General features: G+C 42.3%; 1 protein-coding gene across 3 annotated transcripts in view; it reads left to right on the top strand.

The window, feature by feature from the left end:
- The window catches only part of KLKB1 (kallikrein B1), a 32,917-nt gene extending 17,750 nt beyond the window's left edge, over positions 1–15,167 (top strand). For 2 of the 3 annotated variants that reach the window (XM_017862635.1, XM_017862634.1), the window contains 9 exons: positions 6,105–6,264; positions 7,379–7,488; positions 7,645–7,807; positions 7,894–8,006; positions 8,162–8,330; positions 10,710–10,885; positions 12,134–12,229; positions 13,878–14,017; positions 14,714–15,167. In XM_017862635.1, the coding sequence (XP_017718124.1) occupies positions 6,105–6,264; positions 7,379–7,488; positions 7,645–7,807; positions 7,894–8,006; positions 8,162–8,330; positions 10,710–10,885; positions 12,134–12,229; positions 13,878–14,017; positions 14,714–14,905 (1,319 nt within the window). In that variant the 3' untranslated portion in view covers positions 14,906–15,167. Of the gene's footprint in view, positions 1–6,104; positions 6,283–7,365; positions 7,489–7,644; positions 7,808–7,893; positions 8,007–8,161; positions 8,331–10,709; positions 10,886–12,133; positions 12,230–13,877; positions 14,018–14,713 lie in introns of those variants that run through there. The other variant, XM_017862636.1, reaches the window with a different exon arrangement.
- The last annotated feature ends 6,866 nt before the right edge of the window (positions 15,168–22,033 follow it).

The raw sequence follows: 22,033 nt of genomic DNA, 5'->3' as shown, positions 1-22,033 counted from the left end.
AAGGCAATGAGTTTGGCTTGCTGAGAGGTAAGTTAAGGCAATGAGTTAGGCTTGCTGAGAGGTAGTGGAGGGGTGCAGGGTAGTAGCCTCAATGATAAATATGGAAGATACTATAGCATAGTCTGCCTTTGCTGGTGAGTTGCGATTAGGACTGGTGGAACTGCCGTCAATAAACCAAGTGTGATCAGGGTGAGGAACAGGAAAGACGGAAATATGGGGAAATGGAGTGGATGTCAGGTGGATCCGAGAGATACAGCCATGGCGATGGGGGCCAGCCTAAAACAGTAAGGTCAAGTTGTTTGGACAGAAAGGCCACAGGGCGAGGTCCTGGTTCTTGTGTAAGAATTTTGACTGCACAGCCCTGTACTTTGGCTGTGTGTAATGAAAAGGGTTGGAATGAGTTAGGGAGAGCCAGTGTGGGAGCAGCCTCTAGTGCTGTTTTTAAGGAATGGCAGGATGAGTGGCTAAAGGATTTAGGATCTATGGGGTCAGCTAGGTTCGCTTTTGTGAGTTCATATAATGGTTTAGTCAGGATGGTAAAACTAGGTATCCAAAGGCAGGAGTACTTAACAATGCCTAGGAAGAAAAGGAGTTGTTGTTTTGTAGAAGGGGTTGGGGCTTGGGAGATTAGCCAGACACGATCAGCAGGGAGAGCACGTGTGTTCTCATGAAGAATTATGTCGAGATAGGTAATGGATGAGGAAGAAATTTGGGCTTGACTGAAGTAATGGGTGCTGTCTGTGAAGCCTTGCAGCAGTACAGCCCAGGTAGTTTGCTGAGCCTGATGGGTGTCAGGGTCAGCCCAAGTGAAAGCAAAGAGAGGCTGGGATGAAGGGTGCAAAGGATAGTAAAGAAAGCGTGTCTGAGATCCAGAACAGAATAATGAGTTATGGAGGGGTTGTGGAGGGAGGTATTGAGGATAGGAGAGTATATATCCACTGGGTGGATAGGCAAGATAATTTGGTTGATAAGGCACAGATCCTGAACTAACCTGTAAGGCTTGTCTGGTTTTTTGGACAGGCAAAATGGGGGAATCGTAAAGAGCGTTTATAGGCTTTAAAAGGCCATGCTGTAACAGGTGAGTGATAACAGGCTTTAATCCTTTTAACGCGTGCTGTGGGATGGAATAGTGGCGTTGGGCAGGGTAAGGGTGATTAGGTTTTAATGGGATGGTAAGGGGTGCATGATCAGTCGCCAAGGAGGGAGCAGAGGTAACCTACACTTATGGATGAAGGTGGGGACATACAAAGGGAGGATGTGAAGGAGGCTTTGGGGACAAGGGTGGCAATGAGGTGTGGCTGTGGCCTAGGAACAGTCAGGGAAGCAGATAATTTAGTTAAAATGCCTCAACCTAATCAGGGAACTGGGTAGGTGGGGATAACTAAAAAGGAGTGCATAAAAGAATGTTGTCCAAGTTGGCACCAGAGTTGGGGAGTTTTAAGAGGTTTAGAAGCCTGGCCGTCAATACTCACAATAGTTATGGGAGCAAGGGAAACAGGCCCTTGCAAAGAAGGTAATGTGGAGTGCGTAGCAGCTGTATTAATTAAGAAGGGGACAGATTTACCCTCCATTGTAAGAGTTGCCCAAAGCGTCTGTGATGGTCCAGGAGGCTTCCGAGGCGATCAGGCAGCTTTTCAGCTGCTAAGCTGAGAAGATCTGGGAAGGAGTCAGTCAGAGAGCCTTGGGTCAGAGTTCCAGGGGCTCTGGGAGTGGCTGCTGGGTGAGTTGGAGAGTCCGATTTCCACTGAGGTCCCACAAAGATGGGACACGGCTTAGGAGGAATCCTGGGCTGCGGGCATTCCTTGGCCCAGTGGCCAGATTTCTGGCACTTGAAACAAGATCCTGATGGAGGAGGTCCTGGAGGAATGCTTGACCACTGCAGCTTAGCCATTTTGAAGTTTTTGTGTGCTGGAGATGTGGCTGGGTTTTGTCTCACAGCAGAGGCAAAGATTGCAACTCAGAAATAAGTTGCTACTTGTCTGCCTCTACTCTATTATTGTACACCTTGAAGGCAAGGTTCATTAAGTCCTGCTGTGGGGTTTGAGGGCTGGAATCTAATTTTTGGAGGTTTTTTTTTTTTTAATGTCAGGAGCTGACGGGGTGATAAAATGCATATTGAGAATAAGACGGCTTTCTGGCCCTTCTGGGTCTAGGGCTGTAAAGCGTCTCAGGGTTGCTGTCAAAGGAGCCATGAACTGGGCTAGGTTTTTTATATTTGGTGAAAAAGAGCCAAAACGCTAACTGATTTGGGAGAGGTCACATAAAGAAGAAGGAGCATTAATCTTGACTATGCCTTTAGCTCCAGCCACCTCTTTAGGAGGAAATTGTTGGGCAGGTGAGAAGGGCCGGGTGTGAAGCTGGACCGGGTGCGAGGAGGGGAGGTGATAGAAGGATTATAGGGTGGAGGAGCGGAGGCTGAGGGAGAATTGGGACCTGGCTCAGTCTGGCGAGGAGTAGCCTGGGGAGGAGGGGAGAGGTCAGATGGGTCCATAGAAAAGGAAGATTGGAAAGACTCAGTAACGTTTGGGGTTGGGATTGAGGGTACAGGCGGGAGGGAAAGAAGGAAGATTTGGGATGAGTTGCATTGGGAACAAAGACTAGGGAGGGACTGATGTGTAAAAGAATGCCCGGACGTCAGGCAGCTCAGACCGTTCGCTCATTTTACAACAAGAATTATCTAGATCTTGTAGGATGGAAAAATTGAAAGTGCCGTTTTCTGGCTATTTGGAACCATTGGCAAGTTTGTATTGGGGTTAAGCGGCATTGCAGAAGAAAATAAGGTGTTTAGGTTTTAGGTCAGGTGTGAGCTGAAGAGGTTTTAAGTTCTTGAGAACATAGAGAAGGAGGAGTGGAGGGTGGAAAGTTGCCTATAGTGAAGGAGGCAAGCCCAGAGAAAAGAGAGGGTAGAGACATGGAGAGAAGGGGTAAGGGGTGCTTGCCCCCCAGGAAAGTGGTGCTTGCCACTAAGGGTGAAGGATCAAGACAGGTGTCCCCACGGTGATCAGACACCTCTGAAACATGGGCGCATAATCAAGCAGGTGTCCCTGTAGTGATTAAACGCCAAGGGAAGACTGTCTTCCCGAGTCCATGACCGGCGCCAGAGTTTTGCGTTCACAGATAAAACGCGTCTCCTCTGTCTCTACCAGAAAATGAAATGAATTGAAATTAAGCGAAGGGAGAGATTGAAGGATGGCGCCAAGATTAAAAGGAGAAAGAGGTTGAGGGATAGTGAGAGAGGTTGGATAAGAGAGTAAAAAGGGGCCGTTTACCCGATTTAAAATCTGTGAGATGTTCCTTGGGCTGGTTGGTCTATGGACCAGAGGTCGTATGTGGATCTTTCTCACAGAGCAAAGAGCAGGAGGACAGGGGATTGATCTCCCAAGGGAGGCCCCCCGATCTGTGTCACGGCACCAAATGTCATGTGCGCCCGTGTGAAGAGACCACTAAACAGGCTTTGTGTGAGCAATAAAGCTTTTTAATCACCTGGGTGCAGCTGGGCTGAGTCAGAAAAAGAGTCAGCGAAGGGAGATGGGGTGGGCCGTTTTATAGGATTTGGGTGGGTAATAGAAAATTACAGTCAAAGGGGTTGTTCTCTGATGGGCAGGGTCGGGGGTCACAAGGTGCTCAGTGGGAGAGCTTCTGAGCCAGGAGAAGGAATTTCACAAGGTGATGTCATCCGTGAAGGCAGGAACCGGCCATTGTCACTTCTTTTGTCATTCTTCAGTCACTTCAGGCCATCTGGGTGTATGTGTGCAGGCTTGGGCTCAGAGACCTGACGTTTAACATGGATAAATGTGAAGTTCTTAGAATCATACATACACATTGGAAAAAATGGGGTTTAATAGCACTTTATAAGAAGACTTGAAGAATGTTTGAGAATCCACTATGAAGCTGCTGAAAATATCAAGAAAATTTAATTCTTATGTATATAAATAATGTGTCTGTTTTACATGAATTCCCTCTATCAAGTTTGGTATTTTAATATAGCATATATTATTTTTTCATAGTAGATTTAAAATTTTTGATATATAATTTAGATAACATAAAATTAACCCTTTGAAAGTGTAAACTCAGTGGTTTGTAGTATATCCACCTGATTGCACAAGAATCACCACTATCTAGTTCCAGAACATTTTTATTACCACTGAAGAAGACTGTATCCATTGGCAGTCTTTCTCCATTCCCTACTCCTCCAATTCCCTGGCAACCACTAATCTACTTTCCATGTCTGTGGACTTGACTCTTCGGGACATTTTACATAAATGGAATCATGCAATGCAGCACATTTTGCATCTAGCTTTTTTCATCTGGAGTGTTTTCAAGGCGCATTCATATTCTAGCATATATCAGTACTTTGTTCCTATTTAGGACTAAATAATATTCTATTGTATGAATAAACCATATTTTGTTTATATACTTAGTTTAATGAACATTTGAGTTGTTTCTGGATTTTTTTTTTTTTTTTTTTTTTTTGCCTCTTATGAATAATGCTGCAATGGACAACAGTTTTTGTGTAGGCATGCATTTTAAATTCTCTTATGTATATACTTAGGATTAAAATTGTTGGATCAAACAGTAACTCCATGTTTAACTTTTTGATGAACTGCCAAACTGTTTTTGAGAGCAGCTACACAATTTTACATTCTTACCAGCAACAACTGAGTGCTTCAATCTCTCCACAACCTTAACAACACTTGTTATGTTTTTTTTTTTTTATTATTGCCTTTCTAGGCAGTGTGAAGTGGTGTCTCACTGTGGTTTTGATATGTATTTCCCTAATGACTAATAATGTTGTGTATATTTTCATGTGCTTATTATCAATTTGAATAAATTATTTGGGGAAATCTCTGTTTAAATCCTTTAGCCATTAAAAATAATTGGGTTATTTTGTTTTCATTGTTGAGTTGTATGAACTCTTTATACACTCTGGATACTACACTCTTGTAACATATATTATTGGCAAAAATTTCTGTGCATCATTAGGTCATCTTTTCACTTTACTGATGGTGTTCTCTGAAGCGCAAAAGTTTTTAAACTTGATGAAATCCAGTCTGGCTTTATTCTTGCATGTGCTTTACCTAATATGCCAAAACCTAATTCATTGTTATGAAGATTTTTGCTTATGATTTGTTCTTAGAGGTTTATAGTTTTAGCTCTTACATTTAGGCATTTAATGCATTTTAAATTAAACTTTGTATATGGTGTAAAATAGGAATCCAACTTAATTCTTGTATGTGGGTATTCAGTTATTCCATTGTCTTGAAACCCTTTTCAAAATCAATTTTCTATAAATGTAAGAGTTTATTTTTAGACCATCAGTTTTATCCCATTGACCTATTTGTCTGTCCTAATGCCAGTTACACACAGTCTTGATTACCATAACTTTGTAGTCAGTTTTGAACTCAGACAGTCTGAGTACTTTTATTTTGTTCTTTTTCAAGATTAATTTGGTTATTCCGGATCTTTTGCATTTCCATATGAATTGTAGGTTGGTTGTCAATTTCTGCAACAAAAAGGCAGCAGGATTTTGATAGAGTGCATTGAATCTGTAGACCAATGAGTATCAATAGAATTATGTGTTATCAAATTTAGTAAACTACATAAACGATAGGAACACAACTAAAATAAAACTAAGATATAAGATCATATTAATGTAATGTTAATAAAAGTGGATTGTCTCCTGTTCTAATTTTAATGGGCACAAGGCATTTTTGTTAATCACTTCTTATTAAAGAATTTTTTATAATATTCAAGAAAATACAACAACAAAAACCCCTCACATTCCTAAGGCCTCAGAGGCAGAGTAATAGAAAGGAAACGTAAACACATGCTGGGGAATGCAAACATTTGGCAACGGTGGTGACTGGAGCTGGGAGCACAGCTTTTATTTCTCTGACATAGGAATTTGCCCCTTAGAGTTGGACCCGTTTTGCCTTCCTCTAAATGGCAAACAGTTTGGAGGTATTTTAAAGGACATTTTTTCACTTAGAATGTTTAGTACCATGAATAATATAAATAGTCATAATTTCCTTAATTATGATGACAAAATACAAGCAAATTTAGCATCGTGTCATTTCCTAAGGAACGTCTCTCTGAGTTCACAGGCTGTCACATGAACATCTTCCAGCATCTTGCCTTCTCAGATGTGGATGTTGCCAGAGTTCTCACTCCAGATGCTTTTGTGTGTCGAACCATCTGCACCTATCATCCCAATTGCCTCTTCTTTACGTTCTATACGAATGCATGGAAGATCGAGTCACAAAGGCGAGTATGCATGGCTAGCACTTGCTGCTGTACTTTCATCAGATTTATTTTAGAGTCTGAGTTTTTAAAAGTTTCGTTCATTTCCCTCAAAACACTTGGATCTGCAGTTTAAGTAGGTACTTTTCTGCCAGGTGCAGATTAGTTAAGAGATTAGCAGACTTCTCTGCCTATCTTCTCTTACTTTAAAACACATGTTACCGGCCGGGCGCGGTGGCTCACGCCTGGAATCCCAGCACTGTGGGAGGCCGAGGCGGGCGGATCGCGAGGTCAGGAGATCGAGACCATCCTGGCTAACACGGTGAAACCCCGTCTCTACTAAAAATACAAAAAAAACTAGCCGGGCGAGGTGGCAGCGCCTGTAATCTCAGCTACTCGGGAGGCTGAGGCAGGAGAATGGTGTGAACCCGGGAGGCGGAGCTTGCAGTGAGCTGAGATCCGGCCACTCACTCCAGCCTGGGCCACAGAGCCAGGCTCTGTCTCAAAAACAAACAAAAAAAACCAAAACAAAACACATGTTACCATTGAATCCAGGAAGCAATAGCCATGAGAACAAAGAAGGACCTGACGCCTTTGAATGAAGATTCAAAACATATCTTCATGTTTTGTATTAGCTTGGAGTAAAAGCCACTCGCTGGCAGAATATCCCTTAAGCTTGTTGCTGCTTCTCTTTGTTTCAGAAACTAGAGCTCTGTTTATTCTGATCAAGGCTCTGTCTCACTCTCTTTATCTCAGATAACCCACCCTCTTCTACACACAGCATGGAGCTAAGAGAAGGGTGCCTAGTTATGGAATATCAGCAGCAGCATAAACTCCCAGAATTTGTTTTTTGATTTTTTTTGTTTGTTTGTTTTTCCCAGTTAGAAGGTAGACTTCGTCATTGTCCTCTCTTCAGGTTGTCTGTGCCTATTAGTTTTCTCCAGAGGGCGATGTGGTTTGATTTATATTTAATCTCTGCAATTTATTAGAGTCCTGTAGTCGGATTTACTTGGAAGAGAGTTTCCCAAAAGAATAAAATTTGCCAAGTTGCTATTTGGGTGTGAGCTGCTTTTGTATTTGCCTAATACCTTTAATGCAAATTTCTTTCTTTCTCTCTTGCTTTTTTTTTAAAAAATAGAAATGTTTGTTTTCTTAAAACATCTGAAAGTGGCACACCAAGTTCCTCTACTCCTCAAGAAAATACCACATCTGGATACAGCCTTTTAACCTGCAAAAGAACCTTACCTGGTAATGTGATTCAATAATAATATTACATAAAACGTAACATATTTCGTGACTTAACAGCAACAGTGTTGAAACAATCCACAAGGTAACAGAAACTTGTGTAAATGTCGTTCATTGTTTTTCTCATTTGGTATCTTTTCGTGTTTATAATTGACACAGAACCCTGCCATTCTAAAATTTACCCGGGAGTTGACTTTGGAGGAGAAGAATTGAACGTGACTTTCGTTAAAGGAGTGAATGTTTGCCAAGAGACTTGTACAAAGATGATTCGCTGTCAGTTTTTCACTTATTCTTTAGTCCCAGAAGACTGTAAGGAGGAGAAGTAAGGGACATTTTATTTTTCATGATCATTTCATGTTCTTTTTCCCCCAGTGAAAGTTTACTCTTTCTACTGTTCATTTCATCTAGGTGTAAGTGTTTCTTAAGATTATCTTCGGATGGTTCTCCAACTAGGATTACATATGGGACACAAGGGAGCTCTGGTTACTCTCTGAGATTGTGTAACACTGGGGACAGCTCTGGTGAGTAACCTCACTTTTTCGTGGAACTGTAAGGGATGTCTGTCATGTTGATAGTGTGCTTAGTCTTAAGGAATTCTGTGTCTTGTTCTCCTTGGTTAGAAGGGACTTTGATTCACTTCTAATTCCAACCATTAGCGTCAACACTCTCGTTTCAGTCTGCACAACAAAAACAAGCTCACGCATTGTTGGAGGAACAAACTCTTCTTGGGGAGAGTGGCCCTGGCAGGTGAGCCTGCAGGTGAAGCTGACGGCTCAGAGGCACCTGTGTGGAGGGTCACTCATAGGACACCAGTGGGTTCTCACTGCTGCCCACTGCTTTGATGGGTAAGTGTTGGATGTATCTCATCCAGAGTCTTACCCTGACTTTTCATTTTGAAGGGTCTATGATCAGCTGCTTCACCATCATGTGACTTTATGAATAGAGACGTGTTAAAGCAGGGATGGTATTCACAACATTTAACTAGCAGAGTCCAAGCACTGACCAGTCTGACCATCATAACAGAGTGTGGTCTCTGTACAGACTGATAGCCCTGGGTGGGTATTCTCCCGCAGAAAGAGAAACAAGCACAATACACCACTCCTCCAACCCACCACCCACCACCAATCCCACCACCAATCCCATCACCAATCCCTCCACCAATCCCACCACCAATCCCACCACCAATCCCACCACCAATCCCACCACCCACCACCAATCCCACCAATCCCACCACCAATCCCACCACCAATCCTACCACCCACCACCAATCCCACCACCAATCCCACCACCAATCCCACCACGAATCCCACCACCCACCACCAATCCCACCACCACCCACCACCAATCCCTGATGTGTTCTTCAAAGGCTTATTTCTCAGGCCCATAGAAATGTTACTTCTTGCTTTTTGATTCATAAATATACTAATAATAATTTTTTAAAGTGAGAGTTTTGTACTCCATATATTTCAACATATATAATTTGATCTATTTCAGTTTTATTGGTCAAATAGTAGACATGTTAGGTAAGTCTTAAAACACTGAGGCTTTGGAGTTAGACAAAACATGGTTTGAGTGACAGCTTTGCTGCTTATTAGAGGTGTGGCCCTAGGAGATTTGTAAATCTCTCTGAGCTTTATTTTATCTAAAATATAAATAATAATAGTACCTAATTTGTAAGATTATTGGGAGGATTAAGTGACACATTTAAAATGCTTAGTACTGTATGTTCATGTAGTACATGAACACTGCTCAACAAATGTAAACTATGATTTCTATATTCAATAAGAAATGTAGAAATGGACAAAGCATGTGAAAAAGCAAAAGAAATACTAGAAGACACTTGATTTTTCTAAAAAATAAACACAAAGTGTTTTTGTTTTAGTGAAATTCATGCTTAGATGCTGTGTACTAGGATTGAACATACAGCCGCCAAAATATAGCAGTTGGTGGTACATGTGGGTGGAGCAAGACCCCTCCACCTTGTCACTGTGAAGGGCTCCGCCATACATGACCTTGCATGTGGTTTAAAGGTGGTTGACCTGGAAGAAAAGGCCCAAGATGGGAAACAGTAGGTGTCTTTTTTACTAAATGCACTCCAATCTGAGACCAGGGATTTTCATTCTTGAAGGCTCAGTATTTTAAGTTTGTAAGAGATAATAGACATAAAAGTACAATGATTTCATTAAAAAAAAAAAAAAGGCCCCTTTGCACATGATATCTCCGTTATTTTTTCTAGAATATTGTGCACACATGCCTTGCACCACTTGGTCATGATAAAGATTTCTAGATCTGCACAGAATAAGGCTTTGCTTTAGATCATAATTTTGGATGTCCTTAGTACGTATTCATCTTTTAAATCAATTTAAATGTTCATACTTCTATATATATATATATATGCGCGCGCACACACACACACACGCACACTTTATTTTAATATTTTATTTATTTATTTATTTATTTATTTATTTATTTATTTATTGAGATGGAATCTCACTCTGTCACCCAGGCTGGAGTGCAGTGGCAGGATCTCGGCTCACTGCAGCCTCCGCCTCCCAGGTTCAAGTGATTCTCCTGCCTCATCCTCCTGAGTAGCTGGGATTACAGGCATGCACCACCACGCCTGACAAATTTTTGTATTTTTAGTAGAGACGGGGTTTCACCATGTTGGTCAGGCTGGTCTTAAACTCCTGGCCTCAAGTGATCCACCCGCCTCGGCCTCCCGAAGTGCTGGGATTATAGGTGTGAGCCACTGTGCCCAGCCGTATAGAGATATTTTAAACAACACTAAAGTCCTCCTACTCTGCCTAATTAGAAGAGCATTAGAAGATCGGTCTGACTTCTTGATAGTTCTGAATTTAATGGAGCAATGAGGTGCAGCTTTGGTGAATGAGCTTAATTTTTCCATGATAAATTGCTAGTCTCTTCCCACTACAGTGTCTCTCAAAAACGGGACAGCAACATTCTTTGTGTTCTCACTTGCAGTAAGTACGCATGATACAATTACATAAATGTACACTTTTCAGTTTGTTAAATAGAATCTTCAGAGATTCACGTCTGCCGCTATGGGTGATAAAAAACGACCCGTAGGAGGAATTGCGTAGGAGAAACTACCTCGTATGCAGTATTTCCTTCCCAGTTCTCGTTGAAAGAGAGTGATAGGAAAAAGGACCAATATCGAAGGAAGGCCTTCCCAGTTTCAAATAGGTTTTCTTTTTCTCTCCTAGGCTTCCCTTACCGGATGTTTGGCGCATTTATAGTGGCATTTTAAATCTGTCAGACATTACAAAAGAAACACCTTTCTCACAAATAAAAGAGATTATTATTCACCAAAACTATAGAATCTCAGAAGGGAATCATGATATCGCCTTAATAAAACTCCAGGCTCCTTTGAATGACACTGGTATGTAGCGTATGTAAGAAGGTGGATAGCAGAATTGTACTGGATGATATTTTCATATCAGTTTGAACAAGAGGGCAGACCTAGAGAGACTGTGGTTATTTTCTGACTGGTGGAGTTGAGGGAAAGGTGAGGGTTGCATGGGAAGTGAAGATCCCACGACTTGCCATGAAATCTCTTCTACGTATAGAGCAAGAAATGTGAATTAGTTCTTTTAGGGAGGAGCACAGCTGTGTGCAGGTGATGGAGCACAGCTGTGTGCAGGTGATGGAAATAACGGGCGGAGGAGACGTCTGTGCTGTCTGAGAGGCACCGGGCTTCCTTTGACAAGAGTAGCAGAACTGTCATTGCTTTGGGCTTAGGGATATTAGAATGTGTGAGGACCAGTGGGACTAGATATCTACTTCCAGGTATAATTTGGGTAGGAAAGAGACTGATGCCGAAAGAAGCCCTGGAAAGGCCGGAGCATCGTGATCAGAGGTGTTGCCTTTGGAGGTTCATTGCTGCCAGGAGCTGAATACCCACTGTATCCAATAACATTAATGGCCAGGCATGGTGGCTCACCCCTGTAATCCCCACACTTTGGGATGCCCAGGTGGGAGGATTGCTTGAGGTCAGGAGTTTGAGATCAGCCTGGGCAACACAGTGAGACCCTGTCTCTACATAAAATTACAAAAAACCAATTAACTGGGTGTGGTGGTGTGCACCTGTAGTCCAAGCTAGTCAGGAGGTTGAAACAAGAGGATCACATCAGCCCAGGAGGTCAAGGCTGTAGTGAGCCAAGATCGTGCCTCTGCACACAATTATGTGACCTCAGGCAAGTTGCTTTACCTCTTTGCACCTCTTAATTTCCTCATCTGTAAAATGAGGATGATAATTTCTTCCTGGGTTTGTTGTAATAATTAATACATTAAAGCACTTCATGTCTGGAACAGTGAAGACACCCTGCTATGACTATTAAGGATAGCATACACGGAATAAGACGTAGGAACTTCTAAATGCTTTTGACCATAGATTTAGGTTCTGAGTTTTAAGAATGTAACTCAGGAAATTGTAACACCAAAAAAGTCATGTGAAAAATGGTGGTGACAAATTTTCTTGAATCATTAGCCTTAGAAGTTGGGCAGAAAGCAAAAAGGTTACTCTTGGTGCTACTCTATAGAAAGAGAAGACAGAAAAGAAAAGATGTATTTTAAAGTCTATACCCATAACTTTATTTGACCAAACTCTAATTTTAAAATTATGTTTCAGAATTCCAAAAACCAATATGCCTACCTTCCAAAGGTGACACAAACACAATTTATACCAACTGTTGGGTAACTGGATGGGGCTTCTCGAGAGAAAAAGGTACAGCATGATGCTTTAAATATTGCTTCTAGAGCAAGTCTTACATGTTGAAATACATGGAGTGGGTTGTTTTAATTGGCTTCTGTCTGAAATTATATCGAACCCCTTTATCTTTCCTACCTATTTATTCCCAAATATTTATTCAGTTATTCTTAAAAAATGTATTTTTGCTTTGGCTTGAAAAAAAAATTTTAGGGAGACTTTTAAGCATCTTACTTCATTCTAAAGATCATTTGCTTGACTTCGCATGAAGGATTGTCCCCATCTAAGGCTGACGAGCCTGTGCAAGACCATCTAGTCCTCAGTGTTAGCAGCATTCTCATCTCCCAATACCATGTTCTCCCATTGATGCTAATGGCCAGGAGCACAGGCAGGTGTGTCGCCTCTCTCTGTGGCCAGTTCTTCATCTTCTTCTTCCAGGGCCTAGGAACCACTTCTCTAATAATGCTTTTAAATGCTTAAATAAAATACACAGGATTACAAAAGAAACCAAGTGAAGGGCAAGACAGTTCTCAAAATACTTTCAAAGAGTACTACAATAATATATATGCCTCCTTTATTAATCCTCTACATAGCAAGTTATTCTAATACCAAACATACTTTTGAAATAGTGGTGCGCATAAATGGCATTTTCACTTATCTGCCACAACTGAAAAGTGATATGAAAATATCTGCAATCTCTGTTGATGGCAAAGTCATAGGTACCACTGATACTACTGTGTTTTTTGTCTGCATTCATAATCGAAGGGAGTGGTAGGCTTCATTTGGAGGTTTGTGAAAATGAAGACTTTTTTTCTACACAAATTTATAAACCATGTGAATTCTTTCTGAGGACCTTAGGTTTGCAATTCCTGCTTGTGGGTATCTGGAGTGTTCCAATTGTCCTTGAACTTTTTAGGAAACAGACCAGTCTCCCTTTCCAAAATTATGTTCCTGATAGACACTATGGAGAATAATATCTGTATCATTCTTTACAGAAGAAGGTAGCTTGCCAAACTCTCTCCATCTTTCCCGATTCAGTCCTTAGTTCAAGTAATTCACAGTTTTAGATTTTTTACTGGTAATTTGAGACAAGAAGAAATTAAAAGTAATCTTCACCAGGCAACGAAAGCTCCCAATACTGTTCTCCCCCATGAGAGATGCTCACTTGCATTTACTCAAAAACAAAAGACCCCAAGACCCCTCTGTCGCGACAGCTCAGAGGGCTTTTCAGAAATGATAGGGTTTTAAATTATAATTTTGAATACATAAAACAAAAAAATGAAAAGTGAGAACTTCCAGGCTTTGGATTTTTGTAGGTGATAAATAGAAAATGGGATTTCTGGGGGACTGTTACCGAGATGAGGGAATGGCAGAAGACACGGAAGCAAGGTCTCCGGCCAGCCCAGAGTGCTGGGTTTGTCCCAATACCACATAGGTAATAAGAGGACAGTGCAGGGCCCTGTCTCTCTCTCTTCCTCTCTCTCTATCTCTCTGTCTGTATGTGTGTGTGTGTGTGTAACACTACCTTCCTAATTTTTACTATTTGTATTCAAAGATACGGCCCTTATAAAAAACTACAGTGCTCTGATTCACTTGAAAACTTATTTCCATATTTACTATTTATTGTGTTTCCTCCCTCTGAAGTTATATATTGGTTACTTCACAGGTGAAATCCAAGATATTCTACAAAAGGTAAATATTCCTTTGGTAACAAATGAAGAATGCCAGAAAAGATATCAAGATTATAAAATAACCCAACGGATGGTCTGTGCTGGCTATAAAGAAGGGGGAAAAGATGCTTGTAAGGTAATGCATGAGATTATGAAAAACACAATAGGCTGCTTGAGAAAATTCATTTCAAAATATATTTCCAATAGCATAATTTATTATAGTTTTTTTAAAATTCAGAGACAAATGATCTGATAAATTTATAAGCAACTTTTAACAAATTGAATAGATACAATACATATTTATATTATTCATGATGTATGTCACAATCTATGCATGTGCTAATTTAAGAGGGACAAAAATATATACAAAAATTGCACTAAAATATAAAAACATTAGATTTCTTTGTCATTGGGATGATGATATCAAGATTTATTTGTTAGATTTATTTCAGAATTGAAGAGGGGATACAAAAAATACAGGCACATGAGATACTTGGAGAACTTTAAGAAAGTGTGTGTGTGTGTGTGTGCGCGTGCGTGTTGCTGTGCGGTGGACTACAGAGAAAGCGTGTGCGTGCGTGCGTGCGTGTTGCTGTGCGGTGGACTACAGAGAAAGCGTGTGCGTGCGTGCGTGCGTGTTGCTGTGCGGTGGACTACAGAGAAAGCGTGTGCGTGCGTGCGTGCGTGTTGCTGTGCGGTGGACTACAGAGAAAGCGTGTGCGTGCGTGCGTGCGTGTTGCTGTGCGGTGGACTACAGAATTTTAGAGGTGGTCACTTATTTGAATCCCACTGTCATAACTTTCGACCATTTTATTTTTCCCCTGTGACTCAGGGAGATTCCGGGGGTCCCTTAGCTTGCAAACACAATGGAATGTGGCGTTTGGTGGGCATCACCAGCTGGGGTGAAGGTTGTGCCCGCAGGGAGCAACCTGGTGTCTACACCAAAGTCGCTGAGTACATGGACTGGATTGTAGAGAAAACACAGAGCAGTGATGGAAACGCTCGGATACAGGCGCCAGCGTGAGGAGCAGCCCAGCGTCTCGGCGATTTTTACAACCTGGGTTCAAGTCAAATTCTGAGCCTGGGGGTCCTCATCTGCAAAGCATGGAGAGTGGCATCTACTTTGCATCCTGTCATAAGGACACAAGACAGTGCACTCAGAGCTGCTGAGGACGATGTTTTGCTGAAGCCAGCTTTCAGCATTCAGTAACTGGGAGCTGATAATGTGAAGTCGCAACCGGGATCTCCATGATTGTGTGTTGTAAAATAAAATGGTGAAAGACCACAATTAGCAAGTGTTTTCTTCTGGTTGTGAAACAGAACTGAAAGTAAGTGGTCGAGGTTCTAGCACAGTGCCTGGAATCCCTCTAATGGCACTACTTCTTCTGGAACTCAGTCTATCTCAAAGATGTAATTTCCTCTCCTTGCTGCACCTGGTTAGCCACTGAAAGCCACGATTTCCTGCTTCACTTGTGGCAAAGAGCTAGCAGGCTTGGGTTTCGTTCTGCCGAGTGGAAGGGAGAACAACTGCGTCACACCCACTTTTATAAGAAAGAGATGGGTTACCTGAACCCATCAGGCATGTTTGCCTCTTGGCCTCCTAACTTTGCTACTGGGGCATGGATAGGAGGGTCCAGGCTGCGCGTGCGGAGGAACTCAAGGACCCGCAGCATTGCACAGCCTTCATGGTAGGCAAGGAATCTGCTTTGCAAGGGGCATTAGCCCTGGAGGCTCAGTGGATATGGGCTATTGCAATAGTAATTCAAGGAGCATTTTTAGGATGGTGCGTTGGCTCATGCCTGTAATTCCAACAGTTTGGGAGATCACGGCAGGTGGATCACTTGAGCCTAGGAGTTCAAGACCAGCCTGGGCAATGTGACGAAACCCCATCTCTACAAAAATTAGCTGGGCGTGGTGGTGCATACCTGTAATCCCAGCTCCCCCAGAAGCTGAGGCAGGAGGATCACTTGAGTGTGGTTGCAGTGAGCAGAGATCGCACTACTGCATTCCAGCCTGGACGACAGAGTGAGACTCTGTCTCAAAAAAAAAGGAAGCATTGTTAGGTATAAATTACTATTATTTATTTATTTATTTTTGAAACGGAGTCTCACTCTATCACCCAGGCTGCAGTGCAGTGGTGCCATCTCGGCTCACTGCAAGCTCCGCCTCCCTGGTTCACAACATTCTCCTGCCTCAGCCTCCCGAGTAGCTGGGAATACAGGCACCCGCCACCTTGCCCGGCTAATTTTTTGTATTTTTAGTAGAGACAGGGTTTCACTGTGTTGGCCAGGATGGTCTCGATCTCCTGACCTTGTGATCCACCTGCCTCAGCCTCCCAAAGTGCTGGGATTACAGACTTGAACCACCGTGCCCGGCCCTGTTAGGTATAAATTATTTCATAAAATTCAGACTTGTAAATTTATGGTAGCCTTTGGAATGGATGATAGACATCCTTATGTCACACACATTCCTCGTATGCTGGGGCTCACCATAACTGATACCAGCTCGCTTGATTCAGCTCAGTTGAACATTTACACAGAATTGGCCATTTACAAAATCTTACATAAGTTAAGTAGAAAAGTAGAAAAGTGAGGTTTTCTGAAAGAGTTTGGGTTTTTCCTTCAATGCTCAACAACAGAGGTCCCCAATCTTTTTGGCACCAGGGACCAGTTTTGTGGAAGACAGTTTTTCCACGAACCAGCGTGGTGGTGGGGGATGATTCTGGAATGATTCAAGTGCATGACATTTATTGTGCACTTTATTTCTATTATTACTACATTGTAATATATAATGAAATAATTATGCAACTCACCATACTGTAGAATCAGTGGGAGCTCTGAGCTTGTTTTCCTGCAACTAGACAGTCCCATCTGAGGGTGATGGGAGATGGTGACAGACTATCAGGCATTAGATTCTCATAAGGAAGCTAGATCCCTCGCATGTGCAGTTCACAGTAGGGTTTGAGCTTCTGTGAGAATCTCCTGCTGCCGCGGATCTGGCAGGAGGCGGAGCTCAGGCCGGTAATGCTTGCTGGCCTGCCACTCACCTCCTGCTGTGCCGCCTGGTTCCTAACAGGCCATGGACCGGGTACTGGTCTGTGTCCCGGGCGTTGGGAACCCCTTCTCAAAGACACACCGGGTGGTAGGAGTGGCTAAAGGTGGAGAGGCTAAAGGAAAACTTGAGGTCTGGGCTATCCACAAACCAGACAGTAGGAAACTGAAGAGTTAAAAATTTATTTCAGAATGGAATGGCTTTTGTAAAATCTGGCTAAATTCCATGAAATTATTTTAAAAACGCACTATTTAAACGTTTGCCTTTGCATGCAGTGAAAACATTAGTCCTTGTTCATGTGGATTTTTTTATGTTTAAAAGGGAAAAAATGGTTTGCAATGAAACTCTTCTGTCTCAGTCTTTGAGTATTGACCATAGGGTGTCGGAACAGGACTTTGGAATGCTTGCAGGGTAAACCTTTGGCCTGTGTTAGTCAGGGAATGACCTAGTTTGGTAAAACAGAGGAGAGTTTTGAAATATGGAACTTTCCCGAGGCATAAACTGTCATCGTAAAGTTGTCAATCAAAGTCCAGTAGGACCGGGATGGTGTCTCAGTGACTCACTGTGTGCTCGTACCCAGGGGAAACTGAGGAGCCCTTCACACAGTTACAGCCTCGTGGGACTGAAAAGCATGAAATGGGCTAAGAAAATGAGAGGCTGGGATGACTTCACTCTCACCAGGAAGAGTGAAGGGAGGAGGCGTGGGTCACTGGCAGTTCTGCTTCACAAAGGCTGGTGGCAGTGCCAATCCTGCGAGCTGGCCTTGCCTCCCTGTGGCGGCAGTGTACACGTGGCATGCAAGCACATGCACAATCATCTGGCTCCAAGGTCGGCCAAGGGCTCCAACATCTGTCTCAGTCCCTGCCAAGGCATGGGAACCCCTCTTGAAAATTCGGAACTTTTCCTTTCAATGCTTGTTTCTGTCTGTCTGTCTGCTTTGCTTGACTGTGAGCCGCTTCTAGGAAGGCTGTCTCATTCGTGTTGCATATAATGGGCATTCAGTAAATGGCTGATGATGATACACCTTTATTACAAAAATAAGGCAATGGAGACTTGAAGAGGTAGAATGATTAGCTCAAGGTCACTGGCAAGGACAGAGCTGGAACAAAGCTCAGCATGCCTGTCCCAGACAACGCTCTCTCACCGATACCCTGCTGCTTCTCACTAGGAGAAGGAGGAAAGATGGCGGAGCATTTATAACCGCCATCTGTTGTCTTCATTAACATCTGACACTGGTGTTTCCCTACCGGGAGTGATTTTGCCCTCCCTTCCCCTCAGGAAACATTTGGCAATGTCTAGAGACCTTTTTGGTGGTCCTAACGGGAGAGGGTGTGCAACTGGCTGGAGTGGGTAGAGGCCAGGGATGCTGCTAAACATCCTGCGATGTGTGGGACAGCCCCTCACAAAAGAGAGTTATCCTGTCCCAATATCAGTAATGCCAGGGTTGAGAAGGCCTGACCTCATGTCAGCATTAAAACCTTGTAATGAGAAGAGGACGTTTCAGGAACAGCAAGAAAGGGGTCGTAGGACCTGGCAGGCTGTGCTCTTTCTCTTCTTTATTTTTGATACATTATATTTGTACATATTCATGGGGCAGATGTGAAATTGTGTTATATGCATGGAACGTGTAATGATCAAGGCAGGGTGTTTAGGATACATACCCATCACCCGACCATTTCTATGTGTTGAGTACATTTCAAGTCCTTTTCTAGCTATTTAGAAAACTGTGATACCTTGTTGTTAACTATAGTCACCCTACTCTTCTACCAAGCATTAGAATGCATTCCTTCTGTCTAACTGTATGGTTGCACCCATTCAGCAACCTCTCTTCGCCCCCACCCCCCACCCCCAACCCACACACCCTTCCCAGCCTCTGGGAACCACCATATACTCTCTACCACCATGAAATCATCTTTTATGGAATCATGCGATGTTTGTCTTTGTCTTTCTGTGCTTGGCTTATTTTACTTAACATAATGACCTCCAGTTCCATCCACATTGCTGCAAATGGAATGATTTCCTTCTTTTTTTATTGTGTCTGTTTTCAACGCGGGTTTTGATAGGCGAGAGAAGGGGCTCTGAGAGTTGATTAGGGCCATGCCTGAGAAGGGGTCTCAGTCAACTGATGCCATCGTGGTCACGCCTGTCCCAAGCAGAAGGCTTTAGGTCACAATATGTCCAATACATCTCCCACCTATGATCCACTGAAAAGACAATAAACCTTGGGACCCCCAAAATCACGGAGCCACATGGAAAAGTCAAGCTGGGAACTGCATTGGGCAAACCTTGCTCCCATTCTATTCCTAAATAAGATAGCTTTTTAAAGCTATAATAAACCTTTTTTAAGCTTTAAAAGGTTTTAAAAGCTACATTCCTCACAATTTGCCCACAAGGACATTCCTGTGGAAAAAGGACAGGCAGAAGTCAGAGTCACCCTCTGCTGACATGAGACAAGTGGGTGTCTGATGCTTCGTTTGCCACATTGTTTCACTGAGCCAGACTAAGGCATGAGTGACTGTTCTTGTAAATCGCATATTTGGTGAAGGGTTAATCAGAAACTCGAAAAAATGCACCTGTTGTCTCTTATCTGCCTATGACCTGGAAGCCCCCTTCCCTTCTTCTCGTTGTCCCACCTTTTCAGACCAAACCAACGCACATCTTACATAGATTGATTGAGGTCTCATGTCTCCCTAAAATGTATAAAATCAGGCTGGGCCCTGACCACCTTGGACACATGTCATGAGGACCTCCGGAGGCTGTGTCATAGGCACATCCTTATCTTTGGCAAAATAAACTTTCTAAATTGATTGAGAACTGTCTCATACTTTTTGGTTTATAATGCTAACTTCTGACTTGTACTTGGGTTTCTGCAGACTAACTTCTAGATTCTTCCCAAGACTTTGTTTAGTTATTCCTGATTTTCATCAGGCTTCAAATATTCAAAAACCTTTCATTTCACTGAAAAAAAAATTAAGATAAAAATAGTTGATATCAGAATTTTAAACTGCAATGCATTCGTTGAAAATAATTTTTAAAGAATATCTAGGTCAGTTTAAAAGAAAGGTCTATTTAATCTCAAAGAGTTTCTATGTAGTCAAGACTTTTATTCTAGGCCGGGCACGGTGGCTCACGCCTGTAATTCCAGCACTTCGGAGGCCGAGGCAGGTGGATCGCTTGTGCCCAGGCATTCCAGACCAGCTTGGGCAACACGGCAAAACCCTGTCTCTACAAAAAGTACAAAAATTAGCCATGCAGGGTAACGTGTGGCTGTAGTCCTAGCTACTCAGGAGGCTGAGGTGGGAGGATCACCTGGTGGCTGCGGTGAGTTGAGATCACACCACTGTACTCCCATCTGGGCGACAGGAGTGAAGCCTTGTCTAAAAAACAAAACAAAACAAAACAAAACAAAAACTCTTATTCTACTTTTATTTGAATAGACACAAATTTTTTGAATCCTGATACTATTTCAAAGACCTTAAAGATTTCACTAACTAGCTAAATCAAACTTACTAAAATATTATTTGGTTTTCCAATGAAGCATTTCTCTTATTTAGACCCTTTCTGTTTCTCTCAATAGGGTTGAAGAGTTATCCTTATCTTTTTTTTATTGGGGCTTCAGAAGAGAGATGAAGTTTCATGGAGTAAACAATACAAGGATATAAGGACCTCATATAATCTCACATATCCGTTTTCCATGAAAGCCATTCTTGGCATGAATTTGCCATTCTATATTTGAGCCTTATAAAAGGCAATGCATCATAAATATGCACTTTTTGGGTAGCTGGAATGTACTTAACTTTAAATGGGAAACTCAAAAAAAAAACAGCTAGGAACTCTTTATGCCAGGACAGGTCAAATGTACTGGCAACAGATCAAATAAAAATATCTGAGTAAATGCCTTCCAGATAGAACATCACCCTAGTTCTTCAGCACTTTACAAAAAGACCTGTTCTCAGTTCACATTCCCTTAATTCCCTGTCATTTCTCCCCTGATCTTCCAAATATGTTTTTTTAAATTATGATTCCATTTATAAACACAAGATCATATTTTGCTTCTCTAGGAAAAATTGAGAGCCTTCTCTGAACCACAAAATTATCTTTCTCCAAAATGTATTCAAATCAGGCACATTGAAAACTGTTTTGTGTTCATGTTGTGAGGTTTTTTAGGGGACCGCACAGAAACTCTCAGCACTAATTAGTGCCTTATGTTCTAAATGAGGAAACTGAAGCCAAAGCCTGCAGGTGGCTAGTGACAGTGCACAGGCTGGTTCCGCTCAAGTCACATGACTCATCAGCCAGTGACCAGGTCTGGGTAACAGCAGGCAGGGATGAACATGCCCTCCATAGACTTTCAGACCTTCTTCAAGGCCAAAGGGAAAGGCTTCATGGAAATATAATTATGTGAAACCCCCCAAAATTTTTTCACAAACTTTCCTGCCTATAAGTGACAGGTCCTACCACTGGAAGGCTCCCTCCAGGACAAAACCACCCTTTCCTTCCGGGATGTGACCTGCTCTGCTTTTGCTGACTGTCATGCAGCCGCTAGACATGTCACTTCCTAGCTCTCCATTTGAGTCTGTGTCCCAGGATCTAAAGAAAGCTAAAAAGAGGTCGGGCATGGTGGCTCATGCCTGTAATCCCAGCATTTTGGGAGGCCAAGGCTGGCGTATCATTTGAGGTCAGGAGTTTGAGACCTGTCTGACCAACATGGTGAAATCCTGTCTCTACTAAAAATACATAAATAAATAAATAAATAAATATTAGCCAGGCATGGTGGCACGTGCCTGTAGTCCCAGCTACTCAGGAGGCTGAGGCAGGAGAATCGCTCGAACCCGAGAGGTGGAGGTTGCAGTGAGCTGAGATCACGCCACTGCACTCATGCCTGCATCACGAGAGACCCCGTCTTAGAAAGAAAGACAGAAGAAAGAAAGAAAGAAAGAAAGAAAGAAAGAAAGAAAGAAAGAAAGAAAGAAAGAAAGAAAGAGAGAAAGCTAAAAGAGCTTATTTTTTTGTTTGTTTTAGAAAATAGACTTTTAGTGTTCACAAGTGAGAATTTAAAAAAAGAAAAAAAAAAAAAAAAAAAAAAAAAAAAGCTGGCCTT

Source organism: Rhinopithecus bieti, unplaced genomic scaffold (genome assembly GCF_001698545.2).
Source record: "Rhinopithecus bieti isolate Rb0 unplaced genomic scaffold, ASM169854v2 scaffold_56174, whole genome shotgun sequence".
Lineage (NCBI taxonomy): Eukaryota > Metazoa > Chordata > Mammalia > Primates > Cercopithecidae > Rhinopithecus > Rhinopithecus bieti.
The sequence above is the reverse complement of the archived record's forward strand: the minus strand, read 5'-3'. Positions and strand labels throughout refer to the sequence as shown.